The sequence below is a fragment of the Leopardus geoffroyi genome, chromosome C3 (genome assembly GCF_018350155.1).
Source record: "Leopardus geoffroyi isolate Oge1 chromosome C3, O.geoffroyi_Oge1_pat1.0, whole genome shotgun sequence".
Classification (NCBI taxonomy): domain Eukaryota; kingdom Metazoa; phylum Chordata; class Mammalia; order Carnivora; family Felidae; genus Leopardus; species Leopardus geoffroyi.
In genome coordinates this window covers 47,323,106-47,346,862 of record NC_059338.1, presented here as the reverse complement: position 1 = coordinate 47,346,862, position 23,757 = coordinate 47,323,106, and the positions used below count along the sequence as shown (strand labels likewise).

The 23,757-nt window shown below is 35.7% G+C and overlaps 2 protein-coding genes across 4 annotated transcripts in view; one reads left to right on the top strand and one right to left on the bottom strand.

Moving 5' to 3' along the window:
• Positions 1–5,831, bottom strand: part of ODR4 (odr-4 GPCR localization factor homolog) — a 35,242-nt gene extending 29,411 nt beyond the window's left edge. Inside the window, exons 1-2 of the mRNA XM_045452706.1 lie at positions 5,545–5,831; positions 2,998–3,118 (exon numbers count right to left, since the gene is read on the bottom strand). Of these exons, the coding sequence (XP_045308662.1) occupies positions 2,998–3,096 (99 nt within the window). The 5' untranslated portion in view covers positions 3,097–3,118; positions 5,545–5,831. The remainder of the gene's footprint in view (positions 1–2,997; positions 3,119–5,544) is intronic.
• TPR (translocated promoter region, nuclear basket protein) overlaps positions 5,747–23,757 on the top strand; it is a 65,456-nt gene continuing 47,445 nt past the window's right edge. The window contains exons 1-18 of one of the 3 annotated variants that reach the window (XM_045452698.1): positions 5,747–5,962; positions 6,338–6,646; positions 8,408–8,512; positions 10,580–10,653; positions 12,153–12,249; positions 13,803–13,906; positions 14,269–14,433; positions 14,910–15,002; positions 15,656–15,736; positions 15,816–15,903; positions 16,622–16,762; positions 17,205–17,296; positions 17,570–17,767; positions 19,846–19,953; positions 21,326–21,552; positions 22,237–22,400; positions 23,052–23,185; positions 23,272–23,420. In XM_045452698.1, coding sequence (XP_045308654.1) covers positions 5,893–5,962; positions 6,338–6,646; positions 8,408–8,512; positions 10,580–10,653; positions 12,153–12,249; positions 13,803–13,906; positions 14,269–14,433; positions 14,910–15,002; positions 15,656–15,736; positions 15,816–15,903; positions 16,622–16,762; positions 17,205–17,296; positions 17,570–17,767; positions 19,846–19,953; positions 21,326–21,552; positions 22,237–22,400; positions 23,052–23,185; positions 23,272–23,420 — 2,399 coding nt within the window. In that variant the 5' untranslated portion in view covers positions 5,747–5,892. Of the gene's footprint in view, positions 6,647–8,407; positions 8,513–10,579; positions 10,654–12,152; positions 12,250–13,802; positions 13,907–14,268; positions 14,434–14,909; positions 15,003–15,655; positions 15,737–15,815; positions 15,904–16,621; positions 16,763–17,204; positions 17,297–17,569; positions 17,768–19,845; positions 19,954–21,325; positions 21,553–22,236; positions 22,401–23,051; positions 23,186–23,271; positions 23,421–23,757 lie in introns of all 3 variants that reach the window. The other 2 variants (XM_045452696.1, XM_045452697.1) reach the window with 2 other exon arrangements.

Sequence of the window (23,757 nt, the reverse complement as noted above, 5' to 3'; positions counted from 1 at the left end):
AATAATATACGTACAGCGTAAATTGCTAATACTTGCATTACAACGGAATTAACAGGGAAACCAATTATCATGGATAACCTTGCAATGTTTCCCTCACGTGTCATTTATACACATGATATACTTAGTATCAGATTCTCATTTGCTTGGACATCCTGAATGTGAATCATATGGTGGCCCTTTAGTGGTTCTTAAAAACTGTTTACTGAATGAGTGAATGTACTGCATTTTTTAAAATATTTTTTTTTTAACATTTTATTTATTTTTGGGACAGAGAGAGACAGAGCATGAACGGGGGAGAGGCAGAGAGAGAGGGAGACACAGAATCGGAAGCAGGCTCCAGGCTCTGAGCCATCAGCCCAGAGCCTGACGCGGGGCTCGAACTCACGGACCGCGAGATCGTGACCTGGCTGAAGTCGGACGTTCAACCGACTGAGCCACCCAGGCGCCCCTGTACTGCATTTTAACTAAAAGATAAAACGCTTTGTCAATTTTCTAGTTATCATATTTATTTTCTAAATAATCTGAACATATTGGATGGCTCAGCAAATATGAAAACTCAGTAAGATAAAGCAACAAATTATCTTGTGTGTCTTAGTTTCACTGAAACAATGATAGAGCGAATTTGTACATGTTTGTCCACAGAAAAACAAACGGGATTTGGGACACATAATTGAAGTGATATCAGATTTATGTTCCTCAGTTTTAATAACTGTTAAATGGTAACCAAAGGTGAGCTATCTAAAGATAAATTTAGGGGGGCGTCTGGGTGGCTCAGTCGGTTAAGCGGCCGACTTCAGCTCAGGTCATGATCTCGTCGTCCGTGAGTTCGAGCCCCGCATCAGGCTCTGTGCCGACAGCCTGGAGCCTGTATCAGATTCTGTGTCTTCCTCTCTCTGACCCTCCCCTGTTCATGCTCTGTCTCTCTCTGTCTCAAAAATAAATAAACGTTAAAAAAAAAAAAATTAAAAAAAAAAAGATAAATTTAGGGAACTTTTAATAGCTCAACCTCCTTACAGTGAAAGAACACTATAAAGAAAAAGTAAAAACAAGGCAGATAAAACCAGTTAGCATGGTGTCATTCTCATACATGACCTGAAACTCCTATTATGAGTGTCATCCTGGAATAGAATACAAAGGAAGAGAAATTATTTCTACAAAAGTAATTTTTCCAGAAAGTTATATTCATATACACACAGGAAAAGGTAGATGCTGATTAAGAAAGCAGAACTTTAAAAAAAAAAAAAAAAAAAGGAAAAGAAAAAACTGACCCAGAGAGTAGGAAACAGGCAAGCTTGAAGAAGGAGAAAGTGATGAGTTTAAGTAGAAACATACCGGAAGGGATGAAAAGGCAATAGAAGGAAAGACTAGAAGGAAGATCTTAAAACGTGAGAGGCTTATTTGTAAGATGGTGGTTTTGCCAAGCTCTAGAAGCCTATACGAGTAAGGCAAGTTTGGAAAAGGGTATTTCTCCCTGACCTTTTATCTTTACTGACTACGTCTTTTTCTGAGACTCTCATTCCCTTAAACTTTCTTAAATAAAGGGTAGTCGAAAACCTTAAATGAAAAGTTCCTAAGGCACCTGGGTGGCTCAGGTAGTTAAGCATCTGACTTTAGCTCAGGTCATGATTTCATGATTCTTTAGTTCGAGCCCCGCATTGGGCTCTGCGCTGACACAGTGCACAGCCTGCCTGGGATTCTCTCTCCCTCTGTTCCTTCCCCAGGTGGGCGCTCTCTCTCTCTCTCTCTCTCTCAAAATAAACACATAAATTAAAAAAAAAAAAAGCTCCTAGCAAAAAGAGCCCCATATTGGATGCAAGTAACCTGAATCACAAAGTAGTTTAGATTATTGCCAAGAGGTACTTTGGCTACCTAATGTGAGGCCTCATAGGGTGGTATTATCTGTGTGAACAGTACAGGGTCTACCCTCTGCATTACAAGTTAGGAAATCAGCTGTATGAAAACCCTGAAAATGAACCGGTCTCTCAGGGCTAGACTGACATTAACTAGGCTCATTCAGAATGATGTTGAAAACAAGAATATCATGAAGGGGTGTGAACACATGACTCTTCTGGACAGTACATTCTTTATAAGTAGGTAACAGAGGGCACCAAATTATAAAAGGAAACAGCTTGAAAATCTGGATAGAATCAGAACAAAAAAATTAATTACACAATTCTAAGATTCTAAAGCATCGTGATAAAATACTCAGAAAGAAAATTATTACAATAGAACTTTTTGCTCCTAGGCATCAAAATCAAGCCCTTGGGCCACAGTGCACTCTTCTCTAACTAGTGTTTAGATGGAGGTAGGCCAGTGTGTCTGTGACTCTCCTTTTGTTGTCGCTTTATACTGCTGACCAGTCCTACCTGCTGATTATATGATAAATCAGCAGGTGCTTATGCTTTTTAACATAACTGTCCAAATTTCTGATCCATTTTGTGTTGATTTTTAAGGCTTAACTCTAAAAGGGAAATAAAATTTGTCTAATTTTCAAATTTCTCCTATTCCCTTTTCCTCCCTTTCCACTGAATCAACATTAAAAAAAAAAATCAGTTAAAATGGATACCATAGCATGTAACAAAGACATGCCCACTATCGCCACCAAGGTTGAGATAAGATAAACAATGGGAAATAAAGTTGTCAAAAGCTACTTTTGCAAAGAATTAGACAACCAGGAATTAATAAAGATTAGATGAGAGTATAAAACACTTGGAAAGACATTAAGATATGTATAATCTGGTCAGTAAAATTCTAATTTTGGGGTTTCTTTTACATTATAATTTACTTTTACATTATCAAAAGGAAATGTGTTCTCACTTAAGCAAACTTGGGGTCTGTCCTGCTTTTCTATATTTTTCCTCAAAGATCCATGTTAAGTTCTTCTTTTACATTCCATTCTTCCATTCCCTAACCTTATGCTTATTGTCAAACAGCATATTTTAATTTTAAATAACCAAGTAATTTGTTTTATCAATAAATGCACTAAAAGATACATACCTGTCCAATTAAAAGACCAGAGACAAAAGCCTTTCCTTGAAGATTTAGGTTTGAAAGATACTGGCCAACAGCCTCTTCTACGATGTAGGTTCTTCCCATTACTGAGAACTAATTCTACCTCCTAAATTATGAGAAAAAAATATACAGCATTCTTAAGTAAAAGTATAACTTGCAATGTTTTTGTCATGGATGTTGTATACAGACAGAAGTGGTACTACCCTGATTCTATCCCATGCCTTGCAGAGATTGCTTATTAAATAGGGAATTCTTTCCTGCAAAGTTTAAATGTAGCTTCAGAGTCCTCAATACAGTGTTGCTGGAAATGATTACCAATCACCTAGAGTTGACATAAAAGATAAAACCCACTTCTATAGCTAAGATAAGGGAGAGGAAACCAACCTAGCAGTCAACACACCTATTTTTTTTTATTTAATTTGCTATTCCTTAGTTGTAACATCTTTGATAGTCTAAGCTGAGCCTCATTGTACTCATTTCAAAAACGGGAAAGAAGACAATTTCTGAGCTGCTCATTGGGAGATAGAATCAAATTCATTTACTCAATAAGCATACTATGAAGAACTACTATGTGCTAGAAATTGAGCCAGGTCAGATGGCACAAAGATGAATAATACTTGACCTCTACCCTTGAGTAACTCACAGTCTAATTAGAATTATGAAATTTGATAAATAGCAATGCAAGAATAATGAACATTTACGTGGTTTCTAGTTTGTATAAAGCCTTGTTCTAAGTACTGTACATGTGGTAATATCTAATATTCACAAAAACTCCATGAGGTAGGTACTATTACTATAACCCCCCCTTTTAATAACCCTTGTTTTATAGATGAAGAAAAAAAAAAAGGAACTTGCTCAAGCAGCAAAGCTGGTAAGTGGCAAAAGTGGAATTTCAACTTAGGCAGTCTAGCTCTAGAATCCATGTCCTTAAATGCTATGTTCATACTGAGGAATCATAGTTGGTGTTTCAATTAACCCTTTACTAAGGGTAACTCCTGTTCTGCTCTCTCTTTCCAGTTTATGGATGACAGCTGCAGCATTTTGAATAGGAATAAGAGTCGTTTGAGTTCTGGAAAAGATTTCAAACTTTTGGCACAATAAAGCCAAGGCAACTATAAATATGCTGCAGTGGCATATCTGACACCCGTAAAGAAAATCACCAGTCACAATGATTTTTCCATTACTCCAAAAGTAAAGCCCAGCAAATTGGTTCCAGTTTGAAACTGTCTACGGGGTGTTGTTTTTTCAAAAAGCCTGTTCAGTTTTGTCTCAAAATGCATTACATTTCTTCCTAGCTCTTTTCCAACAACTGTGCAAGTAAATCGGGTTTGCACAAAATTTCTCTTTAGACTAAGTCTAGAACTGCCTATCTAAATCAGTAACGCTGCTATAAATTTAAAGGCTTTCCATTTTTAATAGTGCCTTAACATATTAAACTTGCCTCTTCTTCATTGTACTATTCTAGTTTTCCTTCTGTCTTAATAATCCTTAATTCTTCAAGAAAAAGCAGTGACAATGACTCCAAAGTAATGAAATGTAACTTTGCAATCCTATTTTTTCCAAACTATCACCTAGTAACCATATTACTTTAGTGCTTCTTCAAAACTTTTTATAGCTGACCATACTTTACAAAAGACCCTACTAAAAATGTACATCTTGCCTAATACAGTTCAATTTATCCTGAAATATTGTGTGACAGCATAAGCTATGCAAATTGTCCAAGCACTGTGACTTGAGACAGCTCAATCTCTACAAAAGAGAGATTTCCTAGTCTACAAAATAAAGAATTTGGATCAGGCAAGTCTGAAAACCCATCTAATTTTAGGACTCTGTGAGTCCAAACACAGAATATCTGCATTTTCCAAATCATGAATAGTGGGCTAAGACAGTGCTACCCATACCAGCAACCTTAGTTAACATGCTTGCATAAAATACTTTGGAGAAAAATCAATCTTTCCTTACTGATATTCACAAAAGGGCTGCTACTGTGGGAACTGCAGGAGAATGACATTAGGAATACTTTATTTGCAATAAAGGACCTAATAAATTCTTTCAGAGGCATATTTAAATATGAAATAATCTGCAGGTTCGGCTTAAAAGTCACAGAATTACGATCTGGAAACAAGTAGTTCTGTTATAGAGGCAGGGTGATAAGCGGTTTTTAACAGTGTGTTTTAAAACTTTTGTTACAACACAAAACTTTTGTATATAGTTTCTCCATTCAAGAAGTAGAAACATATGGTAACACCTTCTGCAGTATCACCTTAAAACAAAGAAAAATGAAACGAGCGCCTTAAATTCCTCTTGGCTCACTGTTACTCCTCTACACACACACACACGCTCTAAGTATGCCGTTTTAAACAAAGTTAAGTTTTGTCAAAGCTGGACTTGAATGTCGTGCCGGAGTGTCTGCCCATATGTTTTTTACACTCGGTCTCTTCCTTACTTCCTTCCTTCAAAAGGAGGTTCTCTGAGCCCGAGTGCACACACTCAACCCTCACACTCACGTATTACACCCGTAGGCCGACTCACCTGCAGTCAGATTCTGCACGCATGACAGGCAAACCTGTCGAACCGTCCGTCCTCCCGAGAAAGGGGTTTAAGGTGCAAGAACTAGCCTCCTGGGGCCAGATTCCCCTCGGGTCCAAATTCCACAGCCAATGAATTCATCAGAAAGCGACAGACTTCCCACACCTCACTTCCCACTCCAAACCCAGGGTCTCGGGAGTCAAGTGGCGCATACTGATGACGCACGCTGCCCCCCTTCCTTCATCGCAGCACCTCAGCCAAAGGGACTGCGGTCGCCACCCCGCCCCCTTCCGGGCGCCATTGAGAGCGTGGCGGTAGCCCGGCGCCTGCCGTTCAACCGTGTTCGGACCGATGCCCTCTAGTGGCTTAGTGTCTAGAAGCCGCCAAAGAGGACGACCCATGGCATCCCGGAGCTTTGACGGTAAGGTCGCCTGGCTCTTCAGGGAGGGACGTGAGTTGACGAATACTCCGTGGCGCCATCTCGCGGACAGTAGGCGTACGGCCTGAGGAGAGCCGGGGGGCGGGGAGAAAAGAGGAAGCGGAATGGGCGGTGCGCAATCAGGCTCACCGAAGGGATTGAGGAAAAAAAAAAAAAAAAAATACTACGTTTCCCACAGGTCTGTGGGGCTTGAAGCGGGTGGACTGGGGAGCCGGAAATCGGAGTGCCCGGCCGGGTCAGAGGCCGCCTCTGAACTCGGATACCCAGGGTGCCCACCTTCCGGCGGCTGCGCGCGCACTTCGGGCGCGGGCGCTGTGGCGCGTTCGGCGGCGCCTAACGCAGGACTCGATTTCCCAGGGTCCCGCCGCGGGAGTCTCCGGCGGGCAGGCGCGCGCGAGCCCCGGAGCGAGGTGGTCGAGGCGGGCGCCCAGGCTTCTGGGTCCTCTTGGTCTTCGCCTTTCTTCTCCGGTTTTGCTCCGCCGGCCGCTGGCCCCGCGGCCCCCGGCCACATCGACATGGCGGCGGTGCTGCAGCAGGTCCTGGAGCGCACGGAACTGAACAAGCTTCCTAAGTCCGTCCAGAACAAACTTGAAAAGTTCCTTGCCGACCAGCAATCCGAGATCGATGGCCTGAAGGGGCGGCATGAGAAATTTAAGGTGGAGAGTGGTAAGTGGCGACGCTCTTCCCGCCCTTGGTTCTGGGCCCGACTCCGTAGCCATGGCTGGTCTTCTCCCCTTGCAAGCTCGTTTTCTGCGTATGACTTCGCTGATGGCATCGCTTCCCTGTGCTGCCTCGCCCTCCTGTAGGCCTTCTCTTACCTGCTTCCCTCACAGTTTGAAATGAAAGAGCCCTTTTGTTTGTTTTAAACTGAATTTACATTTAGCTCCGTTTTCTTTGTAGTTAGAGTAGTCTCACATAGGGACACTTAACGTTGTTCGGCACACAAATTGTGAAGATCTGGGTTTCTTTACTCCGGACTAGCCGGAGTCCGCGCGACCCCTCTCCCTCTAAGCTTAGAGTACCGTGTCTACTGTTGCACGTAAAATGCTAGCGATTGCCGCTCAGTTTTCCGGTCACCTGCCTTCAAAGGCCTTTGTCGAACTGACCACTTCGTGCACCTAGTTCTGTTTTTTAGCCCTTCGAGCGGATCCAGTAACGATGTAGATATTCACAAAAATGAGTAGGTGCATAACACAGCGCTGGAAACGCAGCGATCGTGAATAGGTTAAGTAAGTTTGATACATTGGATTTCTCTGTAAAAGCTGGAGTTTACTAGAAAGTATATCAAGACCTGTTTATAGATACCTATAGCAGACCCTCAAGTAAAGTTACCGGCGACAGTGACTTGAACATCCTTGAAGAGAGATTAAGACCACCGTGATTATCGTTAGAAATACAAACTCTGTAAGTTTCTTGGTTTGGGGGTGGGGGGAGGTTATGGTGCTGTTTTTGCTAAATTGATTGAAAATTCTGAATACATTATCACTTCAAAAAAATGTAATTATCAAGCAGAATTGGTGTTACAAAGTAATTCCCTGGGGGCGCCTGGATGGCCCAGTCGGTTAAGCGTCTTAGGCTCAGGTCGTGATCTCACGGTTTATCAGTTCGAGCCCCCACGGTTTATCAGTTCGAGCCCCCACGGTTTATCAGTTCGAGCCCCGTGTCGGGCTCTGTGCTGACAGCTCGGAGCCTGGAGCCCGCTTCAGATTCTGTGTCTCCTTCTCTCTCTGCCCCTCCCCCGCTCATGCTGTCTCTGTCTGTCTCTCTCTCTCCCAAAAAATGAATAAACGTTAAAAAAAATTTTTTTTTAATAATTCCCTGAATCCCAACACTGAAGGTTGTATACGGCATTCTTTTCATTAATTTATACATAACTATCATTTGTCTTCTATGTACTTGATAATGTGCTGAACAGTACACATGCAGTCCTTCCTGTGTGAAGTTAGCACAGTTTTGCGTAAGTTTGGTTATTTTATACTTTCAGGTGTATGAGTCTATTTACACAACCTTTTAAAACAAAGCAGTTTTTAATTAAGTATTCTTTCTCCATTTAATAAGGTTTTTTTGTACGTGTGTCAGCTTTATGCTAAAAAGTAATGTGTGGGGAAAATACTAAGATAAGAGATTTTGCCTACCTTGAAGAATTTCAGTCTTGTGAATAGACAGAGAAGTAATTTGTAAAACTCTCTTTAGTTCTTGTTTTCTTTTATATACGTGTATATATTCATATATACATATATAGATAAGTATATAAGGAAATGTTAAAGTCCTTTCAGTGCCCTGTGTATCTTTACTTAAATTCTCTTATTTGGAGTGTGATTCAAATACTGTGTCTTAACTATTAAAATCGATGTTATTAAAAATAAGTAGCAGTATTGACAGTATATGCACATGTGTGTTTGATTTTTTTTCTCTGCTCTTCTGAAGAACAACAATACTTTGAGATAGAGAAGAGGCTGTCCCACAGTCAGGAGAGGCTTGTGAATGAAACCCGAGAGTGCCAAAGCTTGAGGCTTGAGCTCGAGAAGCTCAGTAAGTATCTAATTGTGTCCTTATTTTATTCTTGGAGAATGGAGATTTTTAGATACCTTTTTGTGTGCCCTGGAAACGTTACTATTTATGAAAATACTGATTGTCATAGGGCTTAATGGTCAGGAGATCTGAGTTCCAATTCTGCTGTTAAAAAGTTCTTTTGCCACATGTATATCATAACATATAAAATGGCTAGAACCACCTGTCCGCCTGCTTACACAACTGTACAGATCAAATGAGAGATGTTTGAAAGCATTTTAAAAAGTCATAAAGCATTATGCAACGGAAAGTGTGATTAAGGAGAGTGACTTTATTATTTGCACGTTGAAGATTAAAGCCTATTAGTTCTGTTATTATAATTTTAACTGTCACAATTTTTACAAATGTGTATGAATCCCAGGATATTTCCTCTTTAAGGCCCATTTCTTGTGAAAGATGAGTAATTTCCTTTTTAATTAGTTTCCTTCTATCATTAAGTTCTAGAAGGTACACAAGATCTTAAAGGTCGTGGCATTTCTTAGGAAAATGATGTGTATTATATGTTTTGCTTATGATAGAAGAAAGCAAATGTCAGGAAAGAGCTTTCTAGAGTAGGGACATGGTATTATTAGGGATAGCTAGATTTTTAATTTGATTGGGAACACAGAAGCTAATAATCAAGAGAATGGTTAACACTTCAACCTTTTTATTTAACCAGGTCTGTGGCCATCGAGTATTTAGGTCATAGTTTTTTTCAGCTCATTTTGAAGCACTTAATTTTTAAAAAAAATATGACATATATGTACGATGGTATATATACACATGTAATGAAGGTATAAGTAATTTCTCAAGTAGCTACATCTGGTTCATCCATATGTATTCTGTTTTGGCATGATAACTAGGTCTGTAGGGCTGTGGTACTTAAGAATTTCAGGAAAATTACTGGATTATTGCTCCTTTTATGAGATCTGGAAAAGATGAGGGTAACCTATCATTTGTCTTCTATGTACTTGATACTGTGCTGAACAGTACACATGCAGTCCTTCCTGTGTGAAGTTAGCACAGTTTTGCGTAAGTTTGGTTATTTTATACTTTCAGGTGTATGAGTCTATTTACACAAGGCATCTAGAATGGCTTCTAGGAGTATACAATTATATTTGTGTTTTTTTAGTTTGTCATTCTAAATCTGCGCTTTTGGAAGGCAGCAAATGATACAAGTGTGAAATAGAAAATTTAGACTAATTTAACAAGATTTTTCTGTATAATAAGCATCTAGTATGCCTTCTAGGAGTATACAATTATGTTTGTGTTTTTTTAGTTTATCATTCTAAATCTGTGCTTTTGGAAAGCAGCAAATGATACAAGTGCAAAATAGAAAATTTACACTAATTTAACAAGATTTTTCTGTATAATAAGCCAACTGTTTAAATAGAACTTAAGATCGGAAATAGTGATAATGTATTTAGTCATTAAATTGCTAGCACGTAAATAATATAGATGTATTTTAATGGAGGAAAGTTTCAGGAAGTATATTTTTCCTAGTTACTTGTGTGCATTTAAGGGAGAGACTGTACAAGGGAAGATAGACCATTATGAGTGGAGATTGTGGGTTTGATAATTCAGTATCAAGCATAACTTTTTCCCTCCATGGTAAAGGCTCTTTTTAAAGTGATAAACAAGCTGAATTAAAATTATCCATTATTGTTATTTGCTCTGTATACATTTTCTATACTTTAAATGTTGTTATTTACTTTCTTGGTTTTGTCTTTTTTTACTCAATTTTCTTATTTGTAAATATAATTTACTCTTTATGATTGACTCAGAGATGTCCTTGAAAAGTGATAAACGTGAGAACTGCATATGCGCTTTCCTGTAAATGTTGGTTAGAATGATCAAAAATGTGATTTTGGAGACAGGATAGCACATTTAAAAATTTGGTCTACAAGTAAACTTGGAATATTCATGAATTTGGAATGTACAACTCGGTCTTTTTGAGTCTCAGTTTCTTCATTTTGAAATACATATGGGTGGCAATTGGATGAAAACCGTCATTGCAGTTTTTAAGTTCATAAAATTCCTTTTATTTAGACAATCAACTGAAGGCACTAACTGAGAAAAATAAAGAACTTGAAGTTGCTCAGGATCGCAATATTGCCATTCAGGTAAAAGTTATTTTTGTGAATAAAGCTAACTATAAACATGATACTTGAGGAAGTATTCTATTCTGGTTGTGTTTACTCATTACTTAATGGGAAAATGAAGTGTGTTCTATCACTAAACAAAAATGCATAAATATATATTCCTTAATTGGTCCTTTATGTGTTTTATTGATTGAGCATTTTTTTATTCATCAGAATGTATTAGTGCTTATATAAAAGGGAACTTGCTTTTAACTCTGTAGTTCTTAAGGTTGTGATTTTTTTCCAGAAATTCACATTGTAAATAAAGTGCCATAGAACTGTAGGTAGGATAGACATTTACAGATTTATCTGTCCACCTACTTAACCTACCTAGAAATTCTCTAATGTTTACTATTGCTCAGGCAGTATTTCAACTATTGTGATCTGGTTGGGGATATGGGTGAATCCATATCATAATCATTTTAGAGTAGTAAGAAGAATAACAGATGGAATATGATCATGAGGATTGGTCACCCATTTGTTTAATAAAGTGGTCATAGTCCGTGAGAAACTAGATGGAATGTCAGCCTCTTGCTATTGCTTTTTTAAAACTTGTGTTTGATTTGAAATTAAAATGTACTTGGTATATTAAAGGTACTTACAATGGGAAAGAGTGCTAGACTTAATCCAATAGAAATTTAAAATTTTCTGCATAGAACTAAAACACAAGGAAGCTATTAAGTATTTTTCAGTTAAAATATGACTGTTTGGATCCTTAATACATGACTGCTTTCATCCTTAAAGAAAAATCATTCAAGGGGGAAATGGGCAAAGGAATTAAAAAAAAAAAAAATCAGGAAGCTGCACAAATGGTCTATGGCAATGTGAAAGGTTGCTCTACTTGTAATCAGAAAAATGCAAAAAAATAAAAAAAAAATTTTTAAGGAAAAATGCAGATAAAACAATCAGGTAATTATTTTTTACCTCCTCCTGTGAACATTGATTTCTTTTCTTTTTTTTTTTTTTTTTTAATCTTCAGTTCTGGCATGAGTGGCTTGAGATTGGTGCTTATGAATCAAAGCATATTAATTGCCATTATCTTGCTATAAAACAGTTGACAAAATATATTAAAGGTTTTAAGACATTCCATTTCTAGGGCTCTTTCTTAAAAAAATAATTTGAACCAAGGTGTAAATACAGTGACAGTCATCATAATTGTATTTTATGGCAGCAAAAAATTAGAAATAAAATGTCCTGTCTACAAAGTCATGTTTAAGTAACTAGGACATTTCCAAGTGATAAATAATGATATGGGAAATTTTTTCATAAGCTATGAAAAATAATTTTTAAAACTGCAAAATATAAATAGAAGTGTTGAGATTATGGGTAATTTTTAAACTTTTGAATGTATTAAGATATAAGAAAAAACCAACCATTCTTAAACCACAGCTAATGTTAAAGTTCTGTGTTCAAGTTCCTATAATGATCAATCAACTTTATTTTTTAATTTAAATGTATTATGCTTCTCCTTTACATGATAGAGCCAGTTTACAAGGACAAAAGAAGAATTAGAAGCTGAGAAAAGAGACTTAGTTAGAACCAATGAGAGACTATCTCAAGAACTTGAATATTTAACAGGTATGAGAAAATACTTTAGGCTCTAACTTCACTCTTTCCTGTCTCTTCTTACAGTGCTAGGAATTAATCCTCAGTCCATTTCTGTTGCTGGTGTTTCTTTGTCATAGCGTAGAATATAATTCAATGTAATATCCTATTATGTCTGCCACTTGTTTGTCTTTAGATCATTACCAAGGTTTTAAAGCAGTGTCTAGATAAGTATGCATAAATGAAAAACATCTCTAAGAAGTTGTAATTTGAACCAAGATTTACATGCTAACACTACAGCGTTATTTATAACATCAGATTGGAAGCAGTTTAAGTGTTTAGTTGTAGAGGCTAAACTCCTTCATTTTATACAGACACACTTGCTGGAATAAACTGTCCATAAACATTCAATATGTAGAAGAACCTGAAAGGAGAGCTTATATTTAAAACTACGGACTGAAGGAGTTATGAGGCAGGAACATAAGCTAAGTAATACACGTACGTAAGATAGATAGTAGATAGTATGTGAAACAGTTGATGTTTTAAGGTAAACATGATTCTTAAGCAGTTTAATGTATCAAATTACCTTTGGTTACTTTTTAAAAATTTTTGAGGTTTTATTAATGGAAGAATTTTCAATTATTTATGTTGCTATACAGTACTATTCAGTTAGGTAACTATACTTTTCCAGTCTCAGAAAAGTTACTTCAGAGTATTTGTTGATGAAGTTGATCAACTAATAGGTAGATAAAATTGAAACACTTTTTTTTGTTTGTTTTGAGAGAGAGAGAGAGAGTGTATACACACAAGCAAGGGAGTGGCAGAGAAGAAGAGAGAATCTCAATCATCAGTGCAGAGCCTGATGCAGGACTTGAACCCAGGAACCATGAGATTATGGCCTGATCCAAAATCAAGAGTTGGACACTTTAACCAACTGAGCCACGCAGGTGCCCCGGAATTTTTTTTAATAAAAACTTTCATGTAGGGGAACCTGGTTGGCTCAGTCAGTTGAGCATCCAACTATGGCTCAGGTCCTTATCTCACAGTTTGTGACTTTGAGCCCCACATAGGGTTTACTGCGGTCACTGCAGAGCCTGCTTTGGATCCTCTGTCCCCTTCTCTTCCCCTCCCCCACTCATGCTCACTCTCTCTCAAAAATAAACATTAAAAAAAAAAATTTAATAAAATTTTGCTATAAGGAATATATAGAAAACTAAGCATGTACATGTTCTGGCTCTGTTGAGTAGGTTTTTGTTATCACTGCTTTTTAACTTAAATGGCTATATATGAAATTTTAATAGATCTGTAAGTATATATCAGGAAAATTAATGCTAATTTGCATATTTAGCTTAAGATACTGCATTTAAAATAACCAGTGTAAGTTATATGTTGGCTTGGGTGCACAAATTTGGTTTATCATCTGCATGTTTAAATTAAATTTATAACTAAGTATGACAGAAACAAAATAAAGAGGTCGAGAACTACTTTGTATTAATTGCTTGTATTTCTAGAGATGTATCTTTGATGTTTGGTTTCTCTGAGCATTAATTAGTCATTATTTTCAAATTCTCTTCTGACCTTTCTAGAGGATTTTAAACGTCTAAATGAAAAACTTAAAGAAAGCAATGCCACAAAGGGTGATCTTCAGTTAAAACTGGATGAACTTCAAGCTTCTGATGTTTCTGTTAAAGCAAGTAACAAATAATTTCTAATGCACAAAATACAATGTTTGCTTAAAACTCCCTAAATTAAATTTTAAATGTGGGCAGGTTATCTATGAAGTGATTAAAATCTGTGTTTTTGTTTTTGTTTAATATCAGGGAATTAATTAAATATTATGGCCATTTTAATTGAAGTGTTTATGTGATGTTTGTTTCTTATAGTTCTTGATATGATTATCTTACCTGATTACCTATTTTCTGTTAAGAATGCATGCAAATACTTATTTCTGTTAAAATAAGATTCTGCTTGTGTTCTTTAGCTACAGACAAAATCTTTTATTAGCCCTATATTGTCTTTAACTGTAAACATGATTTTCTTGGATATTTTTAGTATCGAGAAAAACGTTTGGAGCAAGAAAAGGAGTTATTACATAATCAGAATACATGGCTGAATACAGAGTTGAAAACTAAAACTGATGAACTTCTGGCTCTTGGCAGAGAAAAAGGAAATGAGATTCTAGAGCTTAAATGTAATCTTGAAAACAAAAAAGAAGAGGTAAGTTAGTAAAACTTTTTTTTCATTTTGGTTAAAACTTACATTTATGTGCCAGGTTATTACAAAAATATTCCATGGGTATACCAAATGAAATGTATTATAATGTTAGAAATGTGGAGGACATAACTCAAACATTTGGCCTAGGAAATGAACCAGTTGCATATAATTAAATATTTTAAGATCTTCTTTGATGAATTTTGATACTACTATTTTTTTTATATATCTTTAAGACATGTTTAAGAAGTGGTGATAAATTTTGTCAACTAAATCCAAGTGTGTTGTTCTGTGAGCTGTTATTTTTCATTCTCTTACATACACATATTTTATATGAAATCCTTTTTTGGGTTTGAGGATTATTTTGCTTTCACTTGGCAGCTAAACTTTATGTTTATCGAAACACACGTTTATGTTATGTAATTGAAAATTAATTTCAGCTAATACAACATCTTCCCTCTACCCAACTCTCTTGTTCCTAGGTTTCCAGAATGGAAGAACAGATGAATGGCTTGAAGATGTCAAATGAGAATCTTCAAAAACATGTAGAAGAGCTGTTGACCAAACTAAAAGAGGTATAGAAGACCACTTTAAAATTTCTCTTTTATAAAATCGTCAAAGCATTTATGAGGCGGGGCGCCTGGGTGGCTCAGTCCGTTGAGCTTCTGACTTCGGCCCAGGTCACGATCTCACCGTCTGTGAGTTCGAGCCCCGCGTCGGGCTCTGTGCTGACAGCTCAGAGCCTGGAGCCTGCTTCGGATTCTGTGTCTCCCTCTCTCTCTAACCCTCCCCCACTCATGCTCTGTCTCTCTCTGTCTCAAAAATAAAATTAAAAAAAACATAAAAAAAAAAAAAATTAAAAAAAAAAAAGCATTTATGAGGCTATTATTTTTAAAATGATTTCATGTTGTGAACTATTTCTGGCACCATAAAATGGCCAGGATACTGATATGATATAGCTAGGTTAAAATAGCTAGACCCAGAAAAGGCAATCACGTAGTTTATCCAGTATCCAATATATTGTTTGAAAATGAGTATGGTTAATTTTAGTATTTATGTATTACACTTTAAGATAAAAACATATTTTTGTTTTTAAGGTAATTCACCTTTATCATGAAAATTGATGTTAATTTTTATCTCTTTGCAAATTGTATTTTTTATCTTAGTCTTTGATAAGCATTCTAAATTCGGTTCAGATGAGACTGCTGTAATTGGGTCTTTCTTGCAGGCCAAGGAACAGCAGGCCAGTATGGAAGAGAAATTCCACAATGAATTAAATGCTCACATAAAACTCTCTAATCTATACAAGGTAAATGCCCAGCCTCACATTTTAGTGTCCTGCTGTTGCATTTTTGGATGTCAAATAACTTTGTGAGATTAAATTTTAGAGTGCTGCTGATGACTCCGAGGCAAAGAGCAATGAACTGACCCGAGCAGTAGATGAACTGCACAAACTTTTGAAAGAAGCTGGAGAAGGTAAGATATAAATTATGGGGATTATTTTTGGTTTTAGATAAAAGGTGTTTTTTTCTTTACATTTGTGTAGGTTGTTGGATTTGGAAGGCAATTTTATTAGAGACAAAATTTGGTATAGAAGAAAGATTCTTGGAGTAAGAAACTTTGAATTCTATTTTCAGCAGATATTTTCTATTTTGAAAATAGAGTTAGCTACTAGTTTTCTGTTTTTTTCATCTTATAATCCTATATATGGTCTGATTTCTAAAGGAAATTTTTCTTCCATTTATGAGACACTTACTTGATGAGTAGTTTGGGTATTCTCTTACTCCATAAATAAGCCCAACATTTCAGTTTGTAAATCGTGTCTTTTAGGGTCTTTGATTTTCTTATATTCTTCTTTGTAATGTAAGTTATTTTCGTATGATCTTTTTCCAGTCATTTTCTGTGTTCTAAAGATCAGAATAAAATCAAAGAGATATGTAGAGCCACTTCTTTACAATCTGAATTCCCTTATTTTCCCCTTAGATTGGAGACATCCAAAGGAGAAGTAGATTCACCAGGCTAGGACATTTAAGGAATGTAGAGCAAGAGCTTTCAGAGGGTGACTGTCAGTCATAGCCTGTCTACAATTTAATGTTGTCTACTGAAGGGAAAAATAATGACTATTCTGTTACATTTTATAAACTTCCAAGATTTTAATTGTATGTTTGGATATTGTCTTTGAAAATGTTTTTAGCCAATAAAGCAATTCAAGATCATCTTCTAGAAGTGGAGGAATCTAAAGATCAAATGGAAAAAGAAATGCTTGAGAAAATAGGAAAGTTGGAGAAGGAATTAGAGAATGCAAATGACCTGCTTTCTGCCACAAAACGTAAAGGTATGGATTAATAGGTACTTAATAATGGCTTGAATGAAGTACTAGAACTTCCTACATAGTTCTTACTAATTTCCGCTAATAGTATTTCTTTATCATGTTGTGATAAAGGAAACTCCATTAATTTATAGAATTAGAATTTTTTACTTTAAAATTAATATCTATCTGTATCTTTACTATATTGTCAAGTATAATTATCATTTGATCACACATAATTTATGTGTCAACTTCCAGAATATCTTTAACTATACTTAACTGCATGATTTTTAGAATTGGATTTTTAGAATTATGTTACCTGACAATTTGATACCCCATTGTAAAATCCACATAGGAATTTGTATGTAATGCTTCATAGGTGTCACATTTTACTCGTCTTGAAAAAACTGTTTGTGGCTTTAGTTTGAAATATTACAGAAATACACTAGATTCCTATGTCTTGGCACAGGAGCCATATTATCTGAAGAAGAACTTGCAGCCATGTCTCCTACTGCAGCAGCTGTAGCTAAGATAGTGAAGCCTGGCATGAAGTTAACTGAGGTAAGAATGGTATTTAAATCTTACTGTTTTCCTTCAGCAAAAGGAAATTTGCTGAAATTTAATGCTGAGAAAAATTATTCTTAAAATCATCTGATGATTTCTTGGAACATTCCAAGAAAAGCTTTCTTGGTTTCTGGTTCTTATAACATAGTAAATAAACATTAACGTCTTATGTAAGTGCTAACACATGTTTATTATGAGGCTGTATCAATTACAGGTATATACTTCTGTTTGAAACAATCAGATTTGAAACAATCCCTCTTCTCCTTTCAGCTGTATAATGCTTATGTGGAAACTCAGGATCAGTTGCTTTTGGAGAAACTAGAGAATAAAAGAATTAATAAATATCTAGATGAAATAGTGAAAGAAGTTGAAGCTAAAGCACCAATTTTGAAACGCCAGCGTGAGGAGTATGAACGTGCACAGAAAGCTGTGGCAAGTTTATCTGTTAAGCTTGAACAAGCTATGAAGGTTGGTTCCATTCTTAAATTTTAGCTGTGGGAAAAATAGAGATGACACATGATTTACTAGGTAATTCTTTCCTAGAATTAAAGTGTTTGAGTTGGGAAAGGCTAATCGTGCTTTTTCAGCAATAGAGTAATTCTACTTTATTAAACACCTGTAATAATGAAATGTTCTATTCTTAGTCTGCTAAAATTATGGGAGCCTTTTATATTTTTTAAGACATTAGAGATGTTTTCTGTAGGATTCTCTAGTGGATGAAGAATAGCCAAATCCCGCTGGGCTTCTCTTCAAATTAAAATAACAGTCTCTTTGTAATAGAACTCTTTTAAATTTGTCACAGTCATTCCTTGTCAGTCAGGTTCTGATATTCTGTCTAGAAATGGTAACATTGTTTGACCATAGAGAAGAACTCCTTTTTTATAACATTTCATAATTTGGCAAATATTTATGTACATTATTTTGTTAACTGTTCTTTGCCAATTGGAAGTACCAAGGAAATTCACAAATATCTTCCCTTTTAAGGTTCCTTTTTATTAGATAATGATTAAAAAACTTTCTGATAATTTTGCTTTTATGGTACAACTATTAATATTACTGAGAAGTAGTCAAAGTTTATTAAACAAATTTTATTGAGAAAATTCAGTTAAATCTATTTGTATCTGCTGTTCTAAACTGATCAGTTTCTTTTTTTTTTTTTCCTGGAGATTAGTATAAATAAATAGGGTCCTTAATTCAAACTTAAAATTTTGTTGCTGTTGCTATTACAGTTTAGTTGTCAGTTTAAGTCAGGGTATATTATATCTAATGGTCTCTTTCTCCTGGGTTATATGACATCTGTCAGTCTTGCCTTGACAGAATATTGGCATTTAAAATCTGCACACACACACACCCCTAACCCCATTGTCTGAAAAGAAGTCCCTTGGATATAATTACATCATCTTGAGTTTCTCACTGTTGAGAGTGTTTTGCCTGGAGCTTATTGTCTGAAGACGATAGTGAAGTAGAGGGGCAGATGTTCATTGTGGAAAAAACCTATTTGTTTTTCACTAATGTGCAGGTATAACAATAAAAATCCTTTACATACTTTTTTAAAACTAAAGAATTTATAGATAATTTCTGTATCTTCTTTATAGTAGAATCTTTTGTCCATAACCAATATCATGTGTCCTCCAGTCTAGATTCTGTGATGTTCATTTGTTAGATACTTAAGAGTTTTATAACTAAATTGCTTCTTCCTTGGCATCATAGTTAATCCCATTTTAAACTCAGCAGATTTGTATCATTGCCATCTCATGAGTATTTGCCTTCTTCATTTTGTCACATACTTGTTTCTACAAAAAATGGTTTATGCATACCTTTAGGGCAGTGCATTCAGGTACTTGAAACCACAGGATAAATATGAGCCATCTTTCACTTAGATAGTATTTAAAACATTACTATGTAAAAAAAAACTCATCAAGAGGCAAAATTTGTATGGATTTGAGATAAAGCATAAGATTTCAACAAATTTTGTGCTTTTTTTCAGGCTCCTTAAAAGTATGCACCTAAATCCCTAGTGATATTGTGATGCGAAACTTAGCAAGGCACTGCTTATACTATTTTTTTTAACAGCCTTGAAACATAGGCTATTGCTTCTTTAGAATTAATTCCTGATGCCTTTTTTATACAAGTCTTATGCATCCCTTACCCAACATTTACTTTTGATATGTATTCGCAGATAAGCAACGTATTAACGATTAGCATTATAATACAGTCCTTTGTTTTCATCTCAGTAACACAGCTTTTGAGAGTATTTGTGTGATGTTATTTGATATACACTATTAATTTCATGTGGCTGTATAATTGTAATTTACGGTTAATTCGGAGTGGCAAATTTTCATTGTTTGCATCAGCATAATGATAAGCAGTACTTCAGATATTAAGAAGTGTATGTGTTCATATTTGTAGAGAAGTAACTGTTTAGAAACTACTATTTTATACAGAAGTAGTTGAGCACTGTGTATTTTTATTGTTCATATAACTACTTTATTGGTATAGATCTTAGAAAGGAATACAGAATTTTCATTAGAATTTATGTTTTAAAGGAGATTCAACGATTGCAGGAGGACACTGATAAAGCTAACAAACATTCATCTGTGCTTGAAAGAGACAATCAAAGAATGGAAATACAAATAAAAGATCTTTCACAACAGGTTAGAATTTTTTGTTTCTTTTCTCTTTTTTTTTCTGTATAGACTGCCCAGTAGTGATTGAATCTGCAGGTATCTAAGATAGAACTACTGCATCTGAAGTTCTCATCAGTTAGGGATACTACTCTAACAGAATTATAGGCTAGTCGTTGTTTTTTTGTTTTTTCATCACCCTTCCCATTTATATTTTAAGTACTTGATAAATTTTCAAATTGCAAGTACCGATTGTAATAAATGAAATAATTCAAGGATAAGTAAAAGTTTCTGCCTCCTACTCAAGTCCCAGAATATAACCAGTGCTAACAGACTAGTTCTTCCACGTCTTTTTTCATATATATGCAGAAACATGTGAACATTCATGAACATGTATAAGCATTCCTTGTTTTTTGTTTTTTTTTATTTATTTTGAGAGAGCACATGTATGAGCATGGGAGGGGTAGAGAGAGAGGGAGAGAGAGAATCCCAAGCAGGCTCCGCATTGTCGGTGCGGGGCTTAAACTCAGTGAACTGTGAGACTAGGACCTGAGTCTGAGTCAGAATCAGAAGTTGGATGCTTAACTGACTGAGCCACCCAGGTGCGTCCCCCCCCACCTCTTGTTTTTGTTGAAATAAAACCATGCTATATGTATTACTCTGGGACTTTTTTTTTCGAACTGAGTAAGTCAAGAATGTAGATCTATCTTGTTCATATATTTTATCCTCAATTTTATGTGTAGGTTTATGCACATACATGAAAACCTCATATGAATGGAATTAAAATCTATTTTTCATGCTGTCCTTCTTCCGCACCATACAATATATACATAAGCATGCAAGTGCAAGCATACACACACACAGGTATATATTTCTTTGTGTTTTATTTGGCCACTGTTTTACAAAAATGGGAACATCCTTCTAGAATTGTGAATTGGTGATTTAAAAAAAAACAACAGCTTTCATTGACACTTTTATAGAAATGAAAAATAGTTTTTCCCATTAAAATTTAAGTTTTAACATCTAAAACAATCTTGATGGGGCGCCTGGGCAGCTCAGTCGGTTAAGCGGCCGACTTTGGCCCAGGTCATGATCTCGCGGTCCTTGAGTTTGAGCCCCGCGTTGGGCTCTGTGCTGACAGCTCAGAGCCTGGAGCCTGTTTCAGATTCTGTGTCTCCCTCTCTCTCTGCCCCTCCCCCGTTCATGCTTTGTCTCTCTCTGTCTCAAAAATAAATAAACGCTAAAAGAAAAAAATAAAAATAAATAAAACAGTCTTGATATTAAGATAATTTAATATTGATAGCTTTCATAAAGTAATATTTTCATTTGAAAATTTTTATTCTAAACATTTCCAGAATCAAAGTCAATGCTATTTGATAATATATTAAAATTTTGTTTTTAGATTAGAGTGCTTTTGATGGAACTTGAGGAAGCAAGGGGTAATCATGTAATTCGTGATGAGGAAGTGAGCTCCGCTGATATAAGTAGTTCATCTGAAGTAATATCACAGCATCTAGTGTCTTATAGAAATATTGAAGAACTTCAACAGCAAAATCAACGTCTCTTAGTGGCCCTTAGGGAACTTGGGGAAACCAGAGAAAGAGAGGAACAAGAAACAACTTCATCCAAGTAAGCAACTGATTACCTCCGTTTGTTTAGCAAAAATATTTATTAAAAAGTTCTTACGTGTCCCTAATAGTGTTGTAAACTGGGAATATGATGACTTAACGGAAAAAAGAATTGAGCAACAATACAAAAAAAATTTTTTTTTACTCTTAGGGATCTCAATTTGTGGATGAGATTGATGGTAAGATAGAATAAGGTATATAAATAAGTAGGATAATTTTAGTCCCGTGTGTTCAGTGCTGTAATGGCTAGAAGTCTGTCTTTGAGAGTGTAAGAGGTGGAGGACCTAGCCTAGGTTTAAGGAAACAGACCAGGCTTCATGGAGAAGGTAATGTAGGAATTACTCAAGCAGAGTAACGAATTTTTTCCAAAAATGTGTTTGGTGCCAGAGAAAGAGCAGTGGCTACGAAGACTGAGATTTGGACTGAGTGGAATTGGTTTGATTTTTGCAAACAGATTTTTTAGGTGACATTGGTGAGTACCTGAGTCCTGTATGGTGGAGGTTTTTAAAGTGGTTCTTAAAATACCAGCAGAAGAAGGAAAGGATAAGAGAGACAAAACATTATGCTTAATGATAGATGGTAAAATGCTTATTAATTTATAGTTTATTGAAATACAGTAGAATTTATAGTAGATATTATAACTCAATCTCAGTCATGTGAAATAGACTGATTTCTTTTCCTACAGAATCACTGAGCTGCAGCTAAAACTTGAGAATGCCCTCACTGAATTAGAACAACTCCGGGAGTCACGACAACATCAAATGCAGCTTGTTGATTCTATAGTTCGTCAGCGTGATATGTACCGTATTTTGTTGTCACAAACAACAGGAGTTGCCATTCCTTTACAAGGTAGGTTTTTACATATTATCCTAAAAAATTCCAAGTAATTTTGGGAAATATTTTTTAAATGTATATTATAGAATAGATTTTGCAACATAAGCAGTGTTTACTGATGGTAGCTTCAAATTTATTTACTATATGTGATTGATCGATCATGACATCACCAATCCTAAAACATATAATCGTTTTAGGTATGACTAAGAAAGAAGAAATTCTGACCATTGTTGACAAGTGTGCATCTTAGAATCCATGAATTACTATATTTGTCTATTTTTAAGTATAGTTGATGTACAATATACTATTAATTTCAGGTGTACCTCCTAATGATTTGACATTTCCATACAACATGAAATGACTCCCACATTCTATAAGTCTAGTTACCTTCTGTCACCATACAGAGTTAACTCACTATCACTGACCATATTCCCATACTATACATTACATCTCCATGACCTTTTAGTTATGTCTTGTTTCACCATTTCATTTGCAAATATTGTCTCTAACCAGAAACTGAAAGTGATCATGGTAGATTGTTCATTAGATTCCTTCTTTCATAATCTCTGTAATCTTACTGTTTCATTTAAATAAGTCGAGCTTGTTTATTTTGGCAATGCCATATGTACAAAGAGATGTTACATTATTACTTTTACATTTCTGAAGCTTCAAGTTTAGATGATATTTCTCTTGCATCAACTCCGAAACGTTCAAGTACATCACAGACTGCTTCCACCCCTGCTCCGGTACCTGTAATTGAGTCAGCAGAGGCTATAGAAGCAAAGGCTGCTCTTAAACAGGTAAGAACACGCCATGACACTTTTATCTTGGTTAGAATCTTTGAGAACACAGGTGGTCATCTTTTAATAATTTCATCAATATTTAGTTGCAGGAAATTTTTGAGAATTACAAAAAAGAAAAGGCAGATAATGAAAAAATACAAAATGAGCAGCTTGAGAAACTTCAGGATCAAATTACAGATTTGCGATCACAAAACACCAAAATATCTACACAACTAGATTTTGCTTCTAAACGGTAAGTTTTCTTTTATTCAGAAGTTAATAGTCTTAGTAAAAATAGTCTGAACTTCAATATTCAGTTGAATCCAGTTCAAGGATTAGTTTGCAAAAGTTTACTCATTTGTGGACTATAATCCAGGGCTGTAGGGGTTCATTTTTGAATATTGATTAATGATTCTCTTGGGCATTTCCTAAGTAGGCCAGGTAGTTTTTTAATAAGTTGAAATTGATGTGAAGAATGTTGCTGGTTTTCCTTCCTGAGATTGAACAATCTACTGTTTCTATAGGACTTAATTATTTCATAAATGCATAAGAGGATGAGAAGAATGTGAGCAAATTTTATTCAGCCTTTT